This window comes from Dendrobates tinctorius, unplaced genomic scaffold (genome assembly GCF_039654945.1).
Source record: "Dendrobates tinctorius isolate UK_male_01 unplaced genomic scaffold, ASM3965494v1 ptg000023l, whole genome shotgun sequence".
NCBI lineage: Eukaryota > Metazoa > Chordata > Amphibia > Anura > Dendrobatidae > Dendrobates > Dendrobates tinctorius.
Window position 1 is genome coordinate 6,046,008 of NW_027361691.1, and position 21,895 is coordinate 6,067,902.

A 21,895-nucleotide genomic window follows, 5' to 3' on the forward strand; every position below is an offset into this window, starting at 1 on the left:
TGTGAGTGTGACTGAGTGTCAGTGTGTGAGTGTGACTGTGTGTGGGTGATTGTGAGAGTGTGTGTGAGGCTAGTTTCACACTAGCGTATTTGATGGTAGCGCACGGCGCCGCTAAGCCCCGCCCCTGCCACGCCCCCTCTGGTCATCTCCTCAATACTATTGCACAGCGCTGCATGCGATCTGCACACCCTACCTTTAGCATAGGGTGCGCAGTCCGTGCGCTGGCCGTGTGCTAGTAGGATTTTGTGTGCGCTGTGCCCTTTTGACGGTGCTCCGATGTGCGCCGAATGCACCATGTAGCATTTTGGTGCACTCGGCGCACCATCAAAAGGGCGCAACGCACGCAAAATCCTACTAGCGCACGGCCAGCGTACGGTCTGCGCACCCTATGCTAAAGATAGGGTGTGCAGATCGCATGCAGCGCTGTGCGATAGTAGGGAGATGACCGGAGGGGCGCGGCAAGGGGTGGGGCTTAGTGGCGCCGTGCGCTGCAATCAAATATGCTAGTGTGAAACTAGCCTGAGTGTGTGTGTGTGGTGCGTACGGCGTATAGAGTGTGTGTGTGTGTGGTGCAGCGGTGTTCCGCTGGTGGTACCGTGCAATAGGTTGGTACCAGCAGCAGTTTCCATATTGAGGCACCCATCACTTGGGTGTCCTAATATGGCAGTCGGTGAACTTCCTCCGCTTGGAATTCTGGGATACGGTGACATCTGGACAGAACAGGAAATGAAAACCTTACAAGGCAATTATATAAATAGATCCTTTATCTCCTCAAGAATGGAGCGATTTTTAATTCTTTATTTTACAGCTTGTTGCTTAGTTACCGGCCACCTGTGCCTTTCTCCTAGGTAATGAGGGCAGTGGCTACAAGTTCTTTGCTTTAGAGAATTCGAAAGTTAGATCCAGCCAACACTAGTGTCCTATGCTTCTCTGAGGCTACAGAATCAAATATGCCTCTGCTTGCAACAAGGTAGAGTTCTCAATTTGTTCCAATGGCTCAGCCAAATCGTTGCCCTGAACTGTCAATCTTCAGGAGTGTACCAGACCTGGAAAGCAGGAGACCAAGAAGCAGGAGAGCAGTCCGCTTCAAAGAAAGAGGTTGAGAACAACCCTTTAAGTGACTGTTGTAGTTTTGCTCAATGAGAGCACTCTGCTTTACTTTCCGTCACTGTCGACAGGAGTCATTGGGACGGTTACTACTAACTCATGTATGTGCAAACTTTGCGATTGCACAGATGTTTGCTGCGACTTGTGGGTGCTTTATGCCTGTTTAGATTGAATTTTTGGGACTAAGCTAAAACATTTCATATACTCACAAATTTGACATATTTTGTCACCAGATGGATTTTACTAGCATGTTGTGATAATGTATTGAACTTGCTGAGAAATTGTCATCTTTATCCAAATTCCAAAAAAGTAATGGTGGGCACATCTATAAGGTCAAGTGTAAGCCTGCAGATGGACTATTCTGGTACATGAACCGTCTGCTGTCTGTATGGTGTTATAATACTATATTACTATTTTGGAAGGTTTGTTACGATTTTTGTTATGACATTATGTTTATATTTTCATCATGGTTTTGTATTCCAAAAATTATTTACATTTAACTAATAGTTTGCCAACGTGACCCAATTCGTTACGACCTCACATTACCCACACCGTGCGTCCCGGAATATGACATTCAGCTCTCAATACTCGTCTCCGAGACTATACATTTTAAGCTCATTAGTCGCTTTTGGAAACTCTGGTTTGATAATTACTGTAAGCTGAAAGGATGGCTGCAATAATTTATATTGTCCCAAGACAGAGATCAAACGTTTTCCTCCAAGCGAAATTGCTTTTACGTAAAGGGCGATGTATAGATTTTCTATCAGTCCTAAAAACGCTGGAGAATACGGGAATTTGACTTTCTAAAAAGCGAGGACAGTTTTTTTCTTTGTGCTAAGCATAATCTTTGCGTGAACAAACTTAATTCATTGCTTTTTTTTGTTTTTTTTATATGTCTTTGTCTCACTCTGGAGCCATGGCGACTTGATGGATGAACAATCTCTAGGAAGATCGATCTAGTCCAAGCCTAGATAGGTCCAGCAGGGTCTTCTCTCCACCATTATCTTCATACTATGAAGCCATCAAGTTGCTGGTCTTCCTCTTCGCCTTGTTCCTGCTATTAGAATCATAGAATCGTAGAGTTGGAAGGGACCTCCTGGGCCATCTGGTCCAACCCCCTGCTCAAAGCAGGATTCGCTAAATCATCCCAGTCAGATGTCTGTCCAGCCTCTGTTTGAAGACTTCCATTGAAGGAGAACTCACCACTTCTCGTGGCAGCCTGTTCCACTCATTGATCACTCTAACTGTCAAAAAGTTTTTTCTAATATCTAATCTGTGTCTCTTCCCATTCAGTTTCATCCCATTGCTTCTAGTCTTTCCTTGTGCAAATGAGAATAAAGTTGATCCTTCTACAATGTGACAGCCCTTTAGATATTTGTAGACAGCTATTAAGTCTCCTCTCAGTCTTCTCTTTTGCAAACTAAACATTCCCAAATCCTGCAACCTATTCTTCGACCATGATTGTCCTTCTTTTCATATGATGTGTCCAAAGTAGACAAGGCGTATCTTGATGATTAGAGTTGAGCGACTTTTGTTTTTTTAGGGTCGAGTTTCGTTTCGTGAAACCCGACTTTTCCAAAAGTCGGGTCGAGCAAGATCGGCCGATTATAGGGAAAAGTCGGGGTCGTCCCGAAACACGAAACCCAATGTAAGTCAATGGGGAATAAAAGTCGGCAGTGAGAGGAGGACAGGAAACACACCTACAGTGCTCATTTGAATGCCAAAAGTATCAATTCTTCTTACTTAAGCTTGTCAACCTTAATTAACTTCATAATACAAGTTACGCACTGAAAAATGGGGGTTATTTGGCTAAAGTTGTGGGGGGGGGAGGGCTGGCTGCAGGTTTTCATGTGCCCTGGGCGAAAGAGCGCCACTTTAACACATACCACAACTCATCATGCTCCGATACGGCAGAGAAATAGCGGTATAGTACAATGAAAAATACCTCACTTTTTACATCTCATGACGAGGCCCATCTATTTCTCCATACAAAATCATTGGTCCCATATAATGTTTGAAACAGTATATGATGAGCTCCACATAATGCTACAGTATATGTTGGTCCCCATGGATGAAACTCCACTGTCTTATGGGCCCAAATAATGCTCCAAACATAATGGGCCCCATTTCCAATGCTCTAGTGTATAATGGGCCCTGTAAATGCTGCTCCAGTGTCTGATGTCCACCTTTGGAATGTTCCAATGTATGGTGGGCCCCATCTATCATTCTCCAGAGTATAGTGCTCCCCAAAAATTGCTGTCCCAACACTGAAAACAATCAAATCCAAAGTCTCCTCGCTAGGGAATCCCTGTACTTGTCTGGACTCCTCGTCATCCCCATCTTCCATCTCACTGCACAGTATTTCAACCTTGCAAGTGCTGTGATCCTGAGCAAGCAGGGGGGGCCCACTCGTTGGCGACGGCACTGGCACAGGGCCCCTGATAGTACGGTGGTGTGTCTGATGGCGGGTGGGCCTAACCTGCACTTTCATCTGCAGCTTCCTCTTTGTCACCGTGTAAGATGGAACTGTATATGGGAAGGATAACCTGAGTTTCATCAGGGTCAGATTCAGGCCGTGTAGCGTGCGAGGGGAATGTAGTGGTCTGGGTCAATGTACCAGCAGATTCATTGAGCAGTGGCTGGGCATCAGCGCACTTGTGTCGCCCCCAGGAGTACGGTTGCCACAGTAGCATTACCTTCCTCCTAGGGAGTGTGATGTCATGCTTGGGAGCAACGAAGGATCTCTCTAGCAGGTTAACTGATTGGGCGGCGTTATTCCCACGAGTCATGACCCTCCAAACAGCGTTCATGAAGGCAAAGTGTTTGTTTTACGTGGGCAGTATGGTTGCAAAGCTGAACCTTAAAGGAATGTCCAGAAGGGCACCACCAGGAGTGGAGCCTACGGTGAAATTCGACTCCACCTGGGAAACCTCAACCATGCCAGCTACAGAACAGATGCACACATTGCAAGCTTAATTCCGTTAACGAACGAGACTCCGTCATGCCCCGCGGTCCGAGTCCGGCTTACTAGAGGGACACGTGAGGCTCTGGCACATGAGATTGGCCAATAACTGGTGTGTCATGCCCTTACATGTCCGTGGCTGCATGTGCGCTACACTGAAAAGGCCAGCGTTTGTCGCTTACAGGTGCAGATAACCCGCTGAACAACGTTAGTGATGGGGATCACTGATTACAATTATTACCCGCGAACGATGATTTCCCAGTAAGTGCAGGTCAACCGCAGTTCCGGAATTAGGCCTAACCGTCATTCCTGAAAAAATGAAAAACTTACGTGTGCAAACCACAGGTGCTGTAGCTTGCTTAACAGCTCGCCAGCCGTTCTCACGCCCAGTATGGATTACACGTGATTGCACAAAGGTGAGAAAGGGTACCGTATCCCCGGATAACAAGTATGGATAGCGTACACATTCAAAATATATGTCTATACATCAGGAGGCAGGCTCAGACGGTGTTAGGCCCAGTATGGATTGCACGTGATTGCACAAAGGTGAGAAAGGGTACCATATCCCCGGATAACATGTATGGATAGCGTACACATTCAAAAGATATGTCTATACATCAGGAGGCAGGCTCAGACGGTGTCAGGCCCAGTATGGATTGCACGTGATTGCACAAAGGTGAGAAAGGGTACCGTATCCCCGGATAACATGTATGGATAGCGTACACATTCAAAAGATATGTCTATACATCAGGAGGCAGGCTCAGACGGTGTCAGGCCCAGTATGGATTGCACGTGATTGCACAAAGGTGAGAAAGGGTACCGTATCCCCGGATAACATGTATGGATAGCGTACACATTCAAAATATATGTCTATACAACAGGAGGCAGGCTCAGACGGTGTCAGGCACAGTATGGATTTGACGGCCCAGACTACACAGCGGAGGAGCAGGGAGAGGTAAAGATTGCAAATGCTGGGGCCCTGCCCAAGCAAGGGGGGCCCACTCGTGGGCGTCGGTACTGGCACTGGGCCCCTCATAGTACGGCGGTGTGTCTGACGGCGGGTGTGCACCACCACCGTCAGAGACACTTGATTGCACTATGAGGGACCCTGTGCCAGTGCCCGCGCCCAAGAGTCGGCCTACCCACCTGTCCAGGGCAACGGCACTCGCACGGTGTCGTGCGCTAGGAGGTTACCCCGGCCATGGGGGGGGATGCAGCACAGTTAGGGAGTTTTAGAAAGCGGCATATGTTGATGTTGGACATTCAGCTGATGCAAAAGGCGAAATAGGTCAAGTCCCAGGAAGAGGTGGACCAAAGCAAGCCATTTTTCTGTCACCCTATGTGTCATCAGGGGAAGGTGGGACAAAATCCTTGGAAACCCATGCATGGTTCATTTTAATGAAGGTTAGATCATCCACATTTTGGGTTGACAGACGGGTCCTTTTTTCTGTCAGGATTGATCCAGCTGCACTGAAGACTCTTTCCGATAGCACACTTGCAGCTGGGCAAGCGAGCTCCTGTAAGGCATATTGTGCCAATTCAGGCCAGGTGTCCAGTTTAGCGGCCAATAGTCAAAGGGGAATGACCTGTGTGGGAGAACATCGATATGGGAGGAAAAGTAGTTTGTAACCATAGTTGACAACTGCTGTCTCCTGTCACTTTCCATCGATGCAGTATTACCAGTTGTGTGAGCGGTACTTGAAAAATCAGTCCACAACATTGTCATGAAACCCCTGTCTCCAACGCCACTTCTGCTGTGTGCACCATGAACACCTCTGCCAAGCTGCCCCCGGCCCGTACGGCTCGTGTGAGAACCATCACCGCTGCTGTGTGCTGGGAATGCCTCAAGCAACCGATTTACCAGAGTTGCTTGTTTATTAGCCAATATTAGGTCAAGGTTCTCCTGTGGCATGATGTTTTGTAATTTGCCTTTAAAGCGTGGATCCAGGATGCTGGCCAACCAGTAGTCGTCATCGTTCATCATTTTGGCAATGCGGGGGTCCCTTTTTAGGATCCGCAAAGCATAATCTGACATGTGGGCCAATGTTCCCGGTGTCAATGATGCACTGCGAGTGCTGGTTGGAGGAGAACTTTCAGGCAAATCCACATCCCTCCAGTCACGCACAAACCCTGTACCAGACCTTGCCACGCCAACATTTTCACTTGCCCCACGAGATGCATCCTCCTCCCCTAAGTAATCATCCCCATCATCATCCTCCTCCTCCTCTTCTTCCTCCACCTCGTCCAGGAGAGGTCCCTGAGCAGACAATGGCTGAATGTCATCAAGGATTCCCTCCTCGTCAACATTGGCTGCAGATGCCTGCTCCTTAAGGTGCATCAATGTTTGCATGAGCAGACGCATAAGTGGGATGCTCATGCTTAGGATGGCGTCGTCTGCGCTTACCAGCCGTGTGCATTCCTCAAAACACTGAAGGACTTTACAGAGGTCTTTCAGCTTCGACCACTGCACACCTGTCAACTCCATGTCTGCTCTCAAAGTGCCTGGCCGTGTATCCTCCCACAAATGCATTATGGCCTGCCTCTGCTCGCACAGCCGCTCCACCATGTGCAGGGTGGAGTTCCACCTTGTTGCAATGTCGATAATGAGGTGGTGGTTGGGAAGGTGGAGCAATCGCTGCAGCTTCTGCATACAAACGGAGTGTACAGGCGACCGGCGGATGTGCGCGCACAGTCTTCGCACCTTCTGGAGCAGGGCTGTTAACTCCGGATAATTTTTGAGGAAGCACTGCACCACCAGGTTCAAGGTGTGAGCCAAGCAAGGTATGTGGCTGAGTTTTGAAAGGGCTATGGCTGCCACAAAATTACGGCCGTTATCACTAACTACCTTGCCTGCCTCAAGATGTACACTGCCCAGCCATGACTCAGTTTGTCGCTTCAAGTACTCGGCCAGCACCTCGGCGGTGTGTCTGTCGCCCAAACACATCATCTGCAACACAGCCTGCTGACGCTTTCCACTAGCTGCTCGATAGGGGGACACCTCGTGTGCAACTGTGGCAGCTGCAGATGGAGTGCTCGTACGACTGCGCTCTGTGGACGAGCTTTCGCTTCTGGAGGAGGAGGAGGAGGAGGAGGGTCGAACGCCTACAGCCAACTGTTTCCTATACCGTGGGCTAGGCAGCACTGTCCCACCACCGCTGTCCCCTGTGGACCCTGCATCCACCACATTAACCCAGTGCGCAGTGATGGACACGTAACGGCCCTGGCCATGCCGACTGGACCATGCATCAGTTGTGAGGTGCACCTTTCCACTCACTGACTGCTTGAGTGCATGGACAATGCGGTCTTTTACATGATGGTGGAGGGCTGGGATGGCTTTGCGAGAGAAGAAGTGGCGACTGGGTAGGTCATAGTGTGGTACTGCATAGGCCATGAGTTCGCGGAAAGCTGCGCTTTCCACCAACCGATAGGGCATCATCTCAAACGAGATTAGTTTGGCAATGTGGGCGTTCAAACCCAGTGTACGCGGATGAGAGACTGAGTACTTTCTTGACCTACTCATAGTGTCTGGGAGGGTGAGCTGGACTTGAGAGCTGCATATGGTGGAAGTAGCGGTGGACAGGGCGGACTGAGAGAGGGTTGATGATGGTGATGGAGTTAGTGTTCTTTCTGATGGCCTAGATTCAGTATTTCGTTGATATAACAGTGGGATTCCTTGACTGCTGTGGCCTTGCAACGACACCTCAACATTTGCTGCTGTGCTAACCGGTGGGCTTACAGTGGGGGAAACAATGTAGCGTTGCTGACTACCTTCTTTGTGATCAGTTGCACATGTGGCACTTGAGGTTTGGTGTTGTGTCCACGCTTGCAAGTGCATGCTGGTTAAATGTCTAAGCATGCAACTGGTATTCAAGTTTTTCAGATTTTTCCCTCGGCTAAAGGTCTTTGCGCACTTCTTACAGATAACCTTGGCCTGATCATGAGGATTTTGTTCAAAAAAGTGCCACACTGCACTCTTCCTACTTTGGCAGACATTTTGCGGCCTAGCACGCTGTGATCTTTTGACCCTCTGGACAAGCTGTCCAGCAACTCTTTTGATTTTTGGAACCTGTCTTTGGAGTGCTCCGGGCCTGCCAGATAACAGCTGTTGCGATGTCGATGTCTGCTGTGGATGCTCCTCATCTGAGCTATTGGAAGCAGTACCCTCTTCCCCCAATGGATGCCAATCTGGGTCAACAACTGGGTCATCCATCACCTCCTCTTCAATGTCATGTGCACCTTCCTCTGTGTCACCGTGTATGGTGGTATAGTGTGCGGGAAGGGGCACCTGAGTCTCATCAGGGTCAGAATCTGGCTCTGTACACTGCAAGGACAATGTAGTGCTCTGAGTGAATGTACCAGCAGAATCATCCATCAGCGGCTGTGCATCAGTGCACTCCATGTCAGATTCATCTTGGCCTGGGTAATTCACCATTTGACTTGATAATCCAGGCATGGTATGTGAAAACAGCTCCATGGAGTAATCAGTAGTATGGCCTGCGTCATCCTTCAATCTTGGTTGGGGTGAAGGACACAAGGAAAGGTGTGGTTCATGAACATGAGCCTCCAATGACGACTCAATGCTTTTACTTTTTACAACTTCAGAAGAGGAGGCGATAGAGCTGGAGGCTGAGTCAGCAATGTAAGACAAAACTTTTTCCTGATGCTCTGGCTTTAAAAGCGGTTTGCCAACTCCTAGAAAACTAAGCCTTCGAAGCCTTATGGAGCCAGACGATGACGCAGGCTCAACACCTCCTGCATTCGGTCCTATTTTGCTCTTGCCACTACCATCAGATCCACCACCAACACCATCATTACCAGCTGCCAACCCCCGCCCAATTCCACGGCCTCTTCCACCAGCCTTCCTCATTTTTTGTAGAAATGTAGACAAAATCCAACAAACTATATAGTAATGTAAAACAAGGTACAAGGTGTCTATAGGACAGGGGAGATTTTGAATTTCTGCACACACTTGTGGACACTGGACACTTATGGATTGTGTGAGGCCCACTGAATATCAGAGCGCTATGTTACAGGCTCGATGGCACAGGTGTAAAAAAAGTGACTACAGGATAAGGGAGATTTTGAATTTCTGCAGACACTTGTGGACACTGGACACTTGGATTGTGTGAGGCCCACTGAATATCAGAGCGCTATGTCACAGGCTCGATGGCACAGGTGTGAAAAAAGTGACTACAGGATAAGGGAGATTTTGAATTTCTGCAGACACTTGTGGACACTGGACACTTTTGGATTGTGTGAGGCCCACTGAATATCAGAGCGCTATGTCACAAGCTCGATGGCACAGGTGTGAAAAAAGTGACTACAGGATAAGGGAGATTTTGAATTTCTGCAGACACTTGTGGACACTGGACACTTTTGGATTGTGTGAGGCCCACTGAATATCAGAGCGCTATGTCACAGGCTCGATGGCACAGGTGTGAAAAAAGTGACTACAGGATAAGGGAGATTTTGAATTTCTGCAGACACTTGTGGACACTGGACACTTTTGGATTGTGTGAGGCCCACTGAATATCAGAGCGCTATGTCACAAGCTCGATGGCACAGGTGTGAAAAAAGTGACTACAGGATAAGGGAGATTTTGAATTTCTGCAGACACTTGTGGACACTGGACACTTTTGGATTGTGTGAGGCCCACTGAATATCAGAGCGCTATGTCACAGGCAGAAATTGGCTAGTGTATCACAAACTACAAGGTGTATGTAGAATTGGGCAGAATAGGAATCTCCCTAGAGTGTAGGTCTGTAAGAACGGAACAAGTCCTCCACTTATCCTTCCACAGTGACACACAGATAGCTTCACTGTGGCCGTGATAACAGCCGTTACATGGTACTGTGTGAGGAGTGTACACCGCTGTATGGTGTGAAAAAATGCACGCTCAGTACCTCAGCAGGACAAAAAAAAAAATTGGGATTGCTTTTAAAAAAGCAGTTTGCAGAGCAGTGGGTAAACAGCAATGCAGCTGTCAGGAAGCCTTAGAAGGCAGCCTAACAACCAACACCGCTGATCCACCACAATATAGCCTCCCCTTGCACTGCACACACAGTGACTGGTGTGTTGTACAGGCAAAATCGCTAGCAGCAGAAGCAGGTTTTTTTTCTTCTTCCCTGCCTAACGCTCTCCCTACAGAATCAGCAACCTCTCCCTATGCTAAGATCGGCAGAAGTAAGATGGCGGTCGGCGTGCACGCCCTTTTATAACCCCTGTGACGCCGACCAAAGCAAGCCAATCACTTGCATGCCCTTCTGAAAGATGGTGGTGACCCCTGCCTATGTCATCACGTTGCCAACAGTGTCCGTGGATCCTGATTGGCTGAAAAAGAGCGCAAAACAAACTTTTGAAACGCGACTTTGGCGCGTAAGTCGCCGACCTCGTGGCCGACCTCATCCTAGGGTCGGGTTTCGTTTCATGAAACCCGACTTTGCCAAAAGTCGGCGACTTTTGAAATTTTTCGACCCGTTTCGCTCAACTCTATTGATGATCCTTGCACTGAGTTACATGTCTGGCTTGATTTGTTCCTAAATTGATTTGCTTGCTCTTCTTGCCATCCAAGGTATTGATAACATCCTTCTCCAGCACCACATTTCAAAGGTATCAAGTCTTCGTCTGTCTTGTTTCTTTATCCACCAGGTTTCGCATCCAAAGAAGACAAAACTAAGTACGAGCCGTGTATTTGTTGATAGTGAAATGGCTAATATAGTGTAATATTTGCAAATTCTCCGAATATTTAGCCCAGAAAGCTGTGTATTCCACTGCTGTCACTGAACCTCATCAAAGTTGCCTACTGCAGAAGATGTATAAGCATTACCTTCCAATAATATCTTCTTTCTCCTGCAGTGGGCTTGAGCTTGCACAATGCATATGACATGCTGCTGCATAAGGCACAGTCTCTATCCTCTCCTGTGCCTTAAAGAGGACCTGTTACTTGTGTCACGATTCCACCATTAACGGCGTCCTAGGGATGCAGAAAGTGACAGTGACTCTCTATAGAATCAGGGACATGTTAGGCTGTCAGTATTGTGATTGACAGCCCGGCAGCCCAATCTCACCGGACTGCTGAGTTTTCTCCAGGTGTCACACATTTAGGGTGATTACCTGGCTATTTAACTAGCTGACAATGGTCAGACCATTGCTAGTTGTAGTTTTATGGACTGACCTGAGATGGAGTAGTGATATTGCAATCCCTAGGGGCAGCACCAACAGGTAGCGTAGTCAGGAGATAACCAGAGGTCGGTAATGAAGCAGCAGTGTAGTGGGAAGGATAAGCAGGAATCGTAGTCAGGAAATAGCCAGAAGCTGGTACACGGTAGCAGCAGTAGAATCTTGAGGATAAGTAGCAGGTGGAAAGAAGCTAGACTAAAGGCTCTGAGCTCAATAATCTCACAAGGAAGAAAATGCAGTGCCAGGTTTAAGTAGGATGTTCAATCAGGAGATCAGAGGGTTGAGCCAATCAGGAATTTGGGGTGGAGACATTCAGGAACTCAGCGTGGAGACCATCAGGAACAACACAGGTATTAGTATCTGATTTAGCAAGGAACTGTCCAGCGAGTTGAATAGCTTAAAGGGAAGAGCTGTCACCTGATGCCCAAGAGCTGCTAAGTTAAAATCTTGACACATAGCTTTGCTCGGCGGCGTGTGATCGCCTTAGAGTTCTGCTTTTCTGATCTATGTTGCCTGACCTAGGAGTTTGCTTTTTGACTATTCTCTTGCATTGCACCTTTGCTGTAACGTTCTCTGACCTTTGCTGCCTGACCTCAGACTTTGCTTTCTGACCATTCTTTTGCCTTACCCTTTTGCCTTTGATGTGTTGTCCTGGTATTTGACCCTGGACTTCTTGACTTCCTTGTCTCATGGCATGCATATGAGGGACAGCACAAGCATATAGTAAAGGCCTTCAGCTTGTTGCTGAGTGGAATTTAGTATAGGTTGTATACCTGGAAGATAGTTCCCAGCCAATTGCTGGGAGTCATCCTGTGTAAAAGACTCCCTCTACTTTAGGGAGATGTCATTAGTGAGTAAGGTGTACTACTAGTGAGTTGTGATGGTGCAGTCAGTGTCCTGAACCTGTATCCCTGGCCCTGGTGTGGCCAGTCCTGTATCCAAAGTCCCCTGGTCCCAGAGCGGTTAGTTCCGGAATCTCATCCACTGCTACCAGAGCTACAGTGCCTGAACCTTGCCCCCTGGTATTTGAGCGGCTAGTTCCTGAATATTGTCCCCCAGGCCATGTGTGGTCAAACCCTGATACAGTATCCTAGACCCTGTGGCACAGTGGATTTACATATCCACATGCACCACCGTTCAGCATAACGAAAAGGTGTAGTCAGATAATGGTCCCAGGACAAAATACCAGGAAGATAGTGGATCAGAATAAAGGGGTTAAACAGATGGTCAGATGGTCTGAAGGAGGTCCAAGGTCATTCAGCGAAAGATCATCAAGCAAAACACTGGGCACGGAGAAAACCAAACACGCTACGTCTGGCAGAGATCTGGGACTAACAGTCCAGCTAAGTAGCTGGGCAATCACCTGGGACAATGAATACCTGGAGATAGTCCAGCACCTCCCAGTCTCAGATTGGACAACTAAGCTATCAATCAAAACACAGACAGCTCAGCACACCCCTGCAACAGACTGGATGCTAAGCTGTCAATCAAAGTTCAGACAGTTTCAGCACACTCCAGCATCAGATTGGACAGCTGAGTCATCAATAACTGCAATCCAGGCACATTTAGGGGTGGAATCATGACAGGAACTTTCAAACATAGATATTTGTTGCATATCTGCATTTTGAGTCAAAAATTTATAGCAACTGGAGATAACACCCATGTGATCCTTACTTAACAGTGGTAGCTGGAAAGCCAAGCTCTTTCTGTAACTCACAAATTCCAGGATAGATAGGGGTCCCAAACCTGGCTACCCAAAATGTCATTCTATGGAAATGCTATAAATGAGTATGGTGGCAGGAGAAAGCTATACAATCCCCTACTCCGCATTGAGCAATAGCATACAGACAGCTACACACATGGCTTGTGGACCCATTGTGTCACGATCCGGGCTTACTTAGGAGGGAGCTAAAAAGCTACCAAGGTTTCGCTTGAACTGCAGGTATTTGCCAGGTACCACTCCTAAGCAGTCCCTGGTACTGCAGCTGCTGCTGACCTCATGGGTCAGGTTCGCTGACACGGATATGGGCTCGGAGGAACTGGCAGGATAGGACTTGGACACTGTTCAGACAATATAGGTTCTGGATCAGTGGGCAGTACAGATACTGACACGGAGTCACAGGCAGAGCAGGTTTAGGATACTGGAACAGGCTCTGAGAGTATGGACTCAGGAGAACTAACCAGAGGAGACATTGTGGCTGGTTCAAGTACCATCGGAATGGTTTCAGGTTCAAGTACCGTAAGTGCGACTTCAGGTACATAGGGTGCAGCTTCAGGGTTCAGGGTTCAGGTATTGCCGATGCGGCTTCAGGTTCAGATACCACCAAAGTGGCTTCAGATTCTAGTTCAGACAACTCAGGATACAAAGTAACGCTCAGACTAAACAGGTACACAGGATGCTAGGACGCGGGGGACTTGACAACATACAGTTGCACATACACTCAATGTAGGGAACTACAGGGGTTGCTCAGGCACCTTCCTACTGGAGAGAGTGCCTTATATACACAAGATGCATCCCAGCAATAGGCTGAGGGGCTTTTCAAAGTGCACATGCTGCTCCTTTAAGAACAGAGTAGCGTGCATGTACACTGGGTGTGCCTCCGGGAAGCTTGTGCGACATGTACAGACAAGGACACAGAACCACAAACAGAGACCATGCCGAGTGGCCGTAACAGTGAACATGTCAGCGTCCCTGCATGGATGAGGACGAAGAATCACGCAGGGATGCCGGCATTACCGTTACACAAGCATAGCTACATCCTCCCACCTGTCTAAGCACTGCCCCTTCACTGTTTACCTGTCAAAAGTTTATTTCCTTTAAACTTACTTTACTTTTTAATATTAGGACGAAACTGGGAAAATCTTGCATGCCAGCTTAATATACTAAACCTCACTCTAGCACATACAGAATAAAGATAATAAAATTGTAACAAATGCAGCGCGTCGTGAACAATTACCGCGCTGAACAAAATAGTGTTTAAGAGACCACAAATGCAAATAAGAAACCAAATGAATACGGATACTGCAAGAAATTAACAATCACAAAGGAACTTTCAACTTCACAGCTCATCGCCCAAAAGATTCATTTGTAGTTAGAAGCCGAAAATGTATCAAATCCTGACGCAACCATTAATAATCTTAATACGACTATTGGTATTCACGATCTGACAGGCACCGAGATCACACAGGAAGGGGATTTGGTACACAAATGGTATAATTACTCCACTGACTTCCAGCTAGACTACATGTAAGGTAACGTATGAAAACACAAAATAAAATATTAGTAGTTGAAAATTTACTACTAAACAAATGCAGAGGTAGAAATTGACATTTTACTTATTTTGAGCACATTTTTTAAAATTCAAATTTGATAAATTTTCCAAGGAAATTTGATTTGCTGTAAATCAAAACTACTTCAAATGCCCTGACTATTCTCTTTTCCTGACTCACTGATTTTCTTCACTGTTGAGCTGTCACACCCTATCTGTACAGTTTCTTCAGGGTTTTTTTTTACGGCTTTCATTACCTATCTCTACGGCTAAGTTGTGAGAACTGACGTCTTCCCATAATCCAGATTCAGCCGAAAATGGCTGCTGTATTCCCTGCCACGGTTTTTATACTGGCTATGATAGTCCTTCCTGAAAGGCTGTGCTATTAAATCTTTTGTGATAGCTGTATGGCATTATATATATATATATGCATCCCACACTGGGACAAGCGTAGGATCATACATGAGCCAGATTGATAAATTTGTTGGAATTTCCATTGTTTTTAGCAACTTTCCTACACATTATAGGGCTAAGGCACATCTCTAAGACTTCATTATGTCAAAAATATAACACCAATTTATTAAAAGGAAGAAAATACAAACTGTATCATACAGATGGTACCACTTACCCGTTCCAATGTGATTTCTTCAAACTCGTACTCAATTTCTGACCCGTTAATCTAATACAAAAAAAAAAGATTCCACAGATTACACAACATCACGATAACTCAGCCTACTGCAGGGCATATTGCAGATTGCAAACATAGAGATGTGTCCACTGTCCACTCTTAAAAAGGTTATCTCAAAATTATTATTGTTATTATTTATATAGCGCCATTAATTCCATGGTGCTGTACATGAGAAGGAGGGGTTACATACAAAGGTATAGATATCGTTAACAGTAAACAAATTTACAATGACAGACTGGTACAGAGGGGAGCGGACCCTGTCCTTGCGGACTTACATTCTATGGGATAGTGGGGATGGTAAGTGTCAAGAATATCCAGCCAGGGGACCATGCGGATCACACAGCTCTTCTTTACATACTCCATTGAAGAATAATGTTTACACACACAGATACATAGATAGATAGATAATAGATAGATTATAGATATATAGAAAATAGATAGATAGATCTATAGATAGATAATAGATATATAGATCTATAGATAGATACATCTATAGATAGATCTATATATCTATAGATCTATCTATATATCTATCCAGTGCTTTTTTTGCGCCGTTACGCGACGGTACGGCGTACTGGAAAATCTGAAGGTGCTGCCGCACACCTTAAAATAATAAAGCATTCATTCTTACCCTCCGTCGCTCTGTCACCGCTGCCGTCCTCCATTCCCTGCTTCTTCCTGCTTGTACCCGGTAATGATGTCATCGCTGCTGCGCCTGTCACATGACGCCGGCGAAAGCAGGAAGAAGCAGGGACTGGCAGCAGTGGCGGAGCGTAATAATGAATGGTTCATTATTTTAAGGTGTGTGGCAGCATGGGGGGCTGTAACCTGTGATGGGGCTATATACCACTGATGGGGGCTGTATACCATTGATGGGGGGCCGGTCTGTTTTGGTTTGAATCGTTTAAATTGTCGTTTATTTTAGTGTTTTATGAAGTTTTGTACGAGTTCATTGAGTTTTGTTTCGTGAAACTTGTCTTAGATGGATAAAATAACGCACTATTTCTCGGGCAGTGCAGCTCTGGCACACAAAAGACCCCGAAAAGACGTGGAGACAGAAACAAATCAGATGATAGAGCAGAACGTGGCCACTGGCTCTTCAACTATCGAACCTGCATCGGCTAGTGTTAATGATCCTGATGACGTAAAGCTGCTGTCGTCTGGTGATTCAAAGGCTCCCGACTGGCCAACATGCTGGACTCTAGACCAGAAGAATAATTACTGCAGTAAGTACAATTGGCTGTACGTTTGTGAACAGAAGCTTGGTTATTCGTTGTGCAAGAAAGTTGGATATCTGGGTGTGGAGTCAAACATTGGGATGAAAATTTCAAAGGCTTGGGCCAACTGTAACATAACATTCTTCGGCGAAAGTTGGCAACAGCAGCTAACATCTCTGCGAAAGAAAATATTTGATCACAAAGACACCACCAGCCACAAAGCTGCAGTTAGGCTGCTTGCAGAGGCGGACAGAGAATCACTCCAGACGGAGATTTTGCGTGCGCAAACTCAAGAAAATGGGGATATGTCAAAAGTAAAAGAAAAGTCAAAGATGCTATAGGATTTTTACAGGATGAAAATGATGAAATGGTAAGACAGGATGTTGAGAAGGCCGAACTTTTAAATTCCTATTTTGCATCTGTTTTCTCTCAGAAAGGAAATGTAACATCAACTGTTATTCACTGTCCTATTAAGGGAATAGAAGAATCCAGGATATCTATAAACAGAAAGATAGTGAGGAAACACTTAGCTAACCTAAATGAATTCAAGTCTCCAGGTCCAGATGAATTACACCCCAGAGTACTGAAGGAGATAGCAGAAGAAATTTTTGAACCCCTCTCCACAATCTTTGAAAATTCTTGGAGAACAGAAGAAGTCCCAGAAGACTGGAGAAGAGCAAATGTTGTTCCTATCTTCAAAAAGGGGAAGAACGTAGACCCAGGCAACTATAGGCCGGTGAGTCTGACTTCTATACCAGGAAAGATCTTTGAACAAATTATTAAACAACATGTATGTCAGTACCTGGATAAGAATGAAGTGATTAAACAGAGTCAGCATGGGTTTGTAACTAATAAGTCATGTCAGACTAACTTAATTTCCTTCTATGATGGAATCACTGATTGGGTGGATCAGGGAAATGCTGTAGATATAGTATATCTTGACTTCAACAAAGCATTTGACAAAGTATCTCATACAATCCTTATTGAAAAAATGACTAAGTATGGATTGGACAAGGCAACTGTTAGGTGGATTCATAACTGGCTTAGTGATCGGACCCAAAGAGTGGTCGTAAATGGCTGCACATCCAGTTGGAAACAACAGCTAAAGTTTTCCGTACAGCGTATAAAGTAGCAAAAGAAAATCAAAGTTTTCGTAATTTCAAAACTGAAATTGATTTGCAAGAACCTAATGGTGTAGATATGGGTCGTATTCTTCACTCAACTAACGCGTGCATCAACATTATGAATCATATCAGCGACAAAATGAGAAAAAATTCGGTTAAGGAAATCGTACATTCAAATCGTAAACTGTCATAATTGACGAGTCCACTACTACAAGCAATATTACTGCGCTGATTGTTTATGTTCGTACATGTGTCACTGACGACATTGCAATGAACTCTGCAGTTAACTTGATTTTAGACTTAATTGAACTTCCTTCAGTGAATGCAACAGGAATTCTTGATTCTTTGTTGGTTTGTCTTCATTCACACGGCATGACAGATGAATATTTGAGGAGTAAACTCCTTTGTGTTACATGTGATGGTGCTGCTGTCATGATAGGGCGCAACAGAGGTTTGAAGAAGCTACTATCAGACAGTTTTCCGTCCATAATTTTTTGGCACTGTGCCAACCACTGACTTGAGCTAGCTGTTGGTGACACCGTCAAAGAAGTATCCGGAATCAACAGATTTAAGGCTGTATTGTATCACGCGTCACCGAAGAACAGCAGAGAGCTACAACAGTGTGAGAAATTATTAGACGTTCAGCTGCTTAAGATTGGCCGAATACTCAGCACCAGATGGGTGCCATCGAGTTTCCATTCCGTTTCCTCAGTATGGCAAAATTTCGACGCGTTGGTTGAACATTTTCAACAAGTGAAACTGTGTCCGTTGAGGGATCAAAAAGAAAAATGCACTTATAAGGGTTTGTGGCGAAACACAACCTCCACATAATTCGTTCTGGATCTCACTTTGATGTGCGACGCGCTGCAGGAACTATCAGAATTAAGTCTGGATCTTCAAGATCGTAAGCTGGACTTGTACACTGCCAACCAAAAGATAAAAACAACTGTTCAGGTGTTTAAAGAAAGGCAAAACGAGACCAGGTTCATATTATGAAATGGCCGAGAAAGCTGTTGAAAATTTGCGGTTTGGGAACGCTGTCCTCCACCAGAAAAGGTGTGCAACTGATCCTCCAATTAATCCGTCAGTGTTTTACACGAAGCTTCACGAATCGATGGAAAATCGTCTGCTTGATTGCGAGGACGCAAATTTGGCACAATGGGCACGTATGCTTGACAAGACACAGTGGCCAGATGATGTCCAGGAACAATTAACATTCGGCGAGCAGGAAGTTAGAAACTTGTGAAGAAAATTTCAGCTTGCAGAAAGAGACATCATTCGCGGATTTCGTGAGTACCTGATCGAGAGAAAGTGCTCTGAGAAAATGGTGCCACTGCAACACGCACTCTGTACCATTCCTATTTCCTCCAGCGAATGCGAACGGGGATTTTCGCAAGTGAACCTGATCACGACACCATCCCGTGCATCGTTGCTGACAAAGACTATTTCTTCACTGCTTTTTGTCAGGCTAGTTGGGCCACCTTTGAAGCTGTTTGATCCAACAAAGTACGTTGACTCTTGGATACTTCGAGGTCGGCGATCAGCCATTGACAGAAACAGTAAAGAACGAACTCGAGACGTCGTGGCTGATGAAAATTTGATTGAAATTTGGCGTTTCTTATAGAATACAGCCTAGGTAAATCGGTTAAGGAATCCGAAAACCATATTTTGCAAGTGAAAAAAAAGTCTATACAGTATTAGTCATTTTTTATTTTTCTTTTGCAATCTGAATTACATAGTTTTTGATTGAAATTAGCGTACAGACTACAGTACTGAATAATGAGAAATTAATCAGAAATGCGTACCGGCAAATATTTTAAAAAGCCCTGTATCTATCTACTGTATCTATCTATCATCTATCTATAGATCTATCTATCTATCTATAGATAGATCTATAGATATATCTATCTATCTACTTGAGAAAGGTCCACACTTGAGACCGAAACATCGCACATGGGCCAATAAACTGCACTTGATATGATCCATTGGTGTGCTGCCTTCGTTTTTTGGTGTCTATCTATCTATCTATCTAACTATCTATCTATCGATATACAGTATCTATCTATCTATGTATCTATAGATATAGCTAACAATCTATCTATCTATAGATAGATATATCTATACATGGAAAGATATATCGATAGATGGAAAGATATATCGATAGATAAATACCAAGCCCGATATTTAGTAATATTATAAAATGGTACATAAAGAGTTAAATAAAGACACACACACACACACACACACACACACAAAATCTGCGTTAGGCCAGGGTCACACTTGCGAGAAACTCGCACGAGTCTCGTACTTCAGTACCTGGCACTACCGCCGGCACTCAGACCAGAGCGTTCAGCTGCATAGAAATACATGCAGCCGCACACTCCGGTCCCGAGTGCCAGTGGCAGTGCCAGGTATTGAGGTGCGAGACTCGTGCGAGTTTCTCACAAGTTTGACCCTGGCCTTAAACGCAATATCTGTTTAATTTAAAAAATAATTGAAAAAAAAATGGCGCGGGCTCACGCACAATTTTCTGAGCCAGAGAGGGAAAGCCGTTGACTGGGGGCCGATGTTAATAGCCTAGGGGTTAATACCCATGGCTCTTCCCAGGCTATTAATATCAGCCCACAGCTGTATATTTAGCCTTTACTGGCTATTAAAATAGGGGGACCCCCAAAAAAGAATTACGTGGGGTCCCCCTATAATTAATAGCCAGAAAAGGCTATGCAGACAGCTGTGAGCTGATATTCATAGCCTAGAAAGGGGCCATGGATATTGCACCCCTCCGGCTACAAACACCAGCTCACAGCCGCCCCCGAAATGGCGCATTTTTAAGATGCGCCAATTCCAGCACTTGGCCTCTCTCTTCCCACTGCGATGTAGTGGTGGAATATAGGGTAATATTTGTGTGGCTGATATCACCTTTGTATTGTAAGGTGACATCAAGCCTGGATTAGTAATGAAGAGGCGTCAATAAGATACCTGTCACGCCGTTCCGACATACTCTCCCGGCCTCTGCTCCCACACTGTCTCTGCATACTCACCCGGCCATCGCTCCCACGCCGCAGCCCCTCACCGCCACGACAGCCACGGCTGTCACCTCTGACAGGCGCACGGCTGACGGCGTCTTTGCATGCAATGCGCATGCGCCATAGTCTGCGGCCGCGCCTCCCTTCTGCTTCTTGTGCTCCGGCTATGCCCTGACCCGGAAGCACCCCCTGACTAATGGAGGACCAGACAGGGGCATATCAGGCCCTTCCCCCTGAGGGAGGCGCCAGATTGTTGTGTTTCCTAGCACACTGGGCCTCACTTCTTCGTGTGCTCTCTGCAGTCTCACAGTCCCGTTCTCGTGTGCTCCCTGCAGCAGCCTCGCAGTCCGGCTATCCGTGTTCCCCCCTGCTCCAGTCCTGCCATCCTACTCCAGTCCTGCCTCCGGTGTTCCTGTTCCATCCTGCTCCAGTCCTGCGGTCCTACTCCAGTCCTGCCTCCGGTGTTCCTGTTCCATCCTGCTCCAGTCCTTCTGTCTTACTCCAGTCCTGCCTCCGGTGTTCCTGTTCCATCCTGCTCCAGTCCTTCCGTCCTACTCCAGTCCTGCCTCCGGTGTTCCTGTTCCATCCTGCTCCAGTCCTTCCGTTCTCCTCTAATCCTGCCTCCGGTGTTCCAGTTCCATCCTGCTCCAGTCCTTCCGTCCTCCTCTAATCCTTTCTCCTGTGTTCCTGCTCCAGCCATCCCTCCACGTTCCAGTCTACTGTCTTACTCTACTCCTGTGTCCTGTGTTCCAGCTCTGTTCTGTCATCTACACTTCAGTCCCACACTCCTACTCCAGTCCATCCTGAGCTGCCCCTCTCGGTACCGGCTACCGTGGTACTCGAACCCCTGGGCCTGCTCCTAACGGTCCCTGTATAGGGGTCGGTTCCACCTGGCAGCTCGCCCGGGGCCCCTCGGTGCCACGGCCCAGAGGGTCCACTCCTGGAGATTCCGGCTCCAGACCAGCCACGCTAACAATACCTACCATTACTAATCCTATAGTTGTGAAAGGGTTAAATAAACACACAGCCAGAATAAAGTATTTTAATGAAATAAAACACTAAACACAGTTTTCCATCTTTATTGTTCTGCTAATCCATGCAGCGCCCTTGATCACCTGTAAAAAAATAAAATAAACCAATAGTATACTCCCTGTTCTGACCTAATCCATTTAATAATGAGTGTCCCATCAGGAGATGTGACATCTCTGCAGGGACTCCAGTGACACACTGACAGGAGTCATTGACTCCTGCAGTGATATCACTGAGGGTTCACTGGAGTTCATGCTCTCACTCTACGGCACTGCTGCATGAGAATTTTCCCAC

General features: G+C 46.2%; 1 protein-coding gene across 10 annotated transcripts in view; it reads right to left on the reverse strand.

Annotated features, from left to right (window-relative positions):
• Positions 1–21,895, reverse strand: part of DLG2 (discs large MAGUK scaffold protein 2) — a 1,750,933-nt gene that overhangs the window by 609,944 nt on the left and 1,119,094 nt on the right. For all 10 annotated transcript variants that reach the window (XR_012231010.1, XM_073569196.1, XM_073569195.1 and 7 more), the window contains one exon: positions 15,146–15,196. Coding sequence is in view for 9 of the 10 variants with exons in the window: in XM_073569196.1 (XP_073425297.1) it covers positions 15,146–15,196 (51 nt within the window). In the remaining variant the exon portion in view is untranslated. The remainder of the gene's footprint in view (positions 1–15,145; positions 15,197–21,895) is intronic.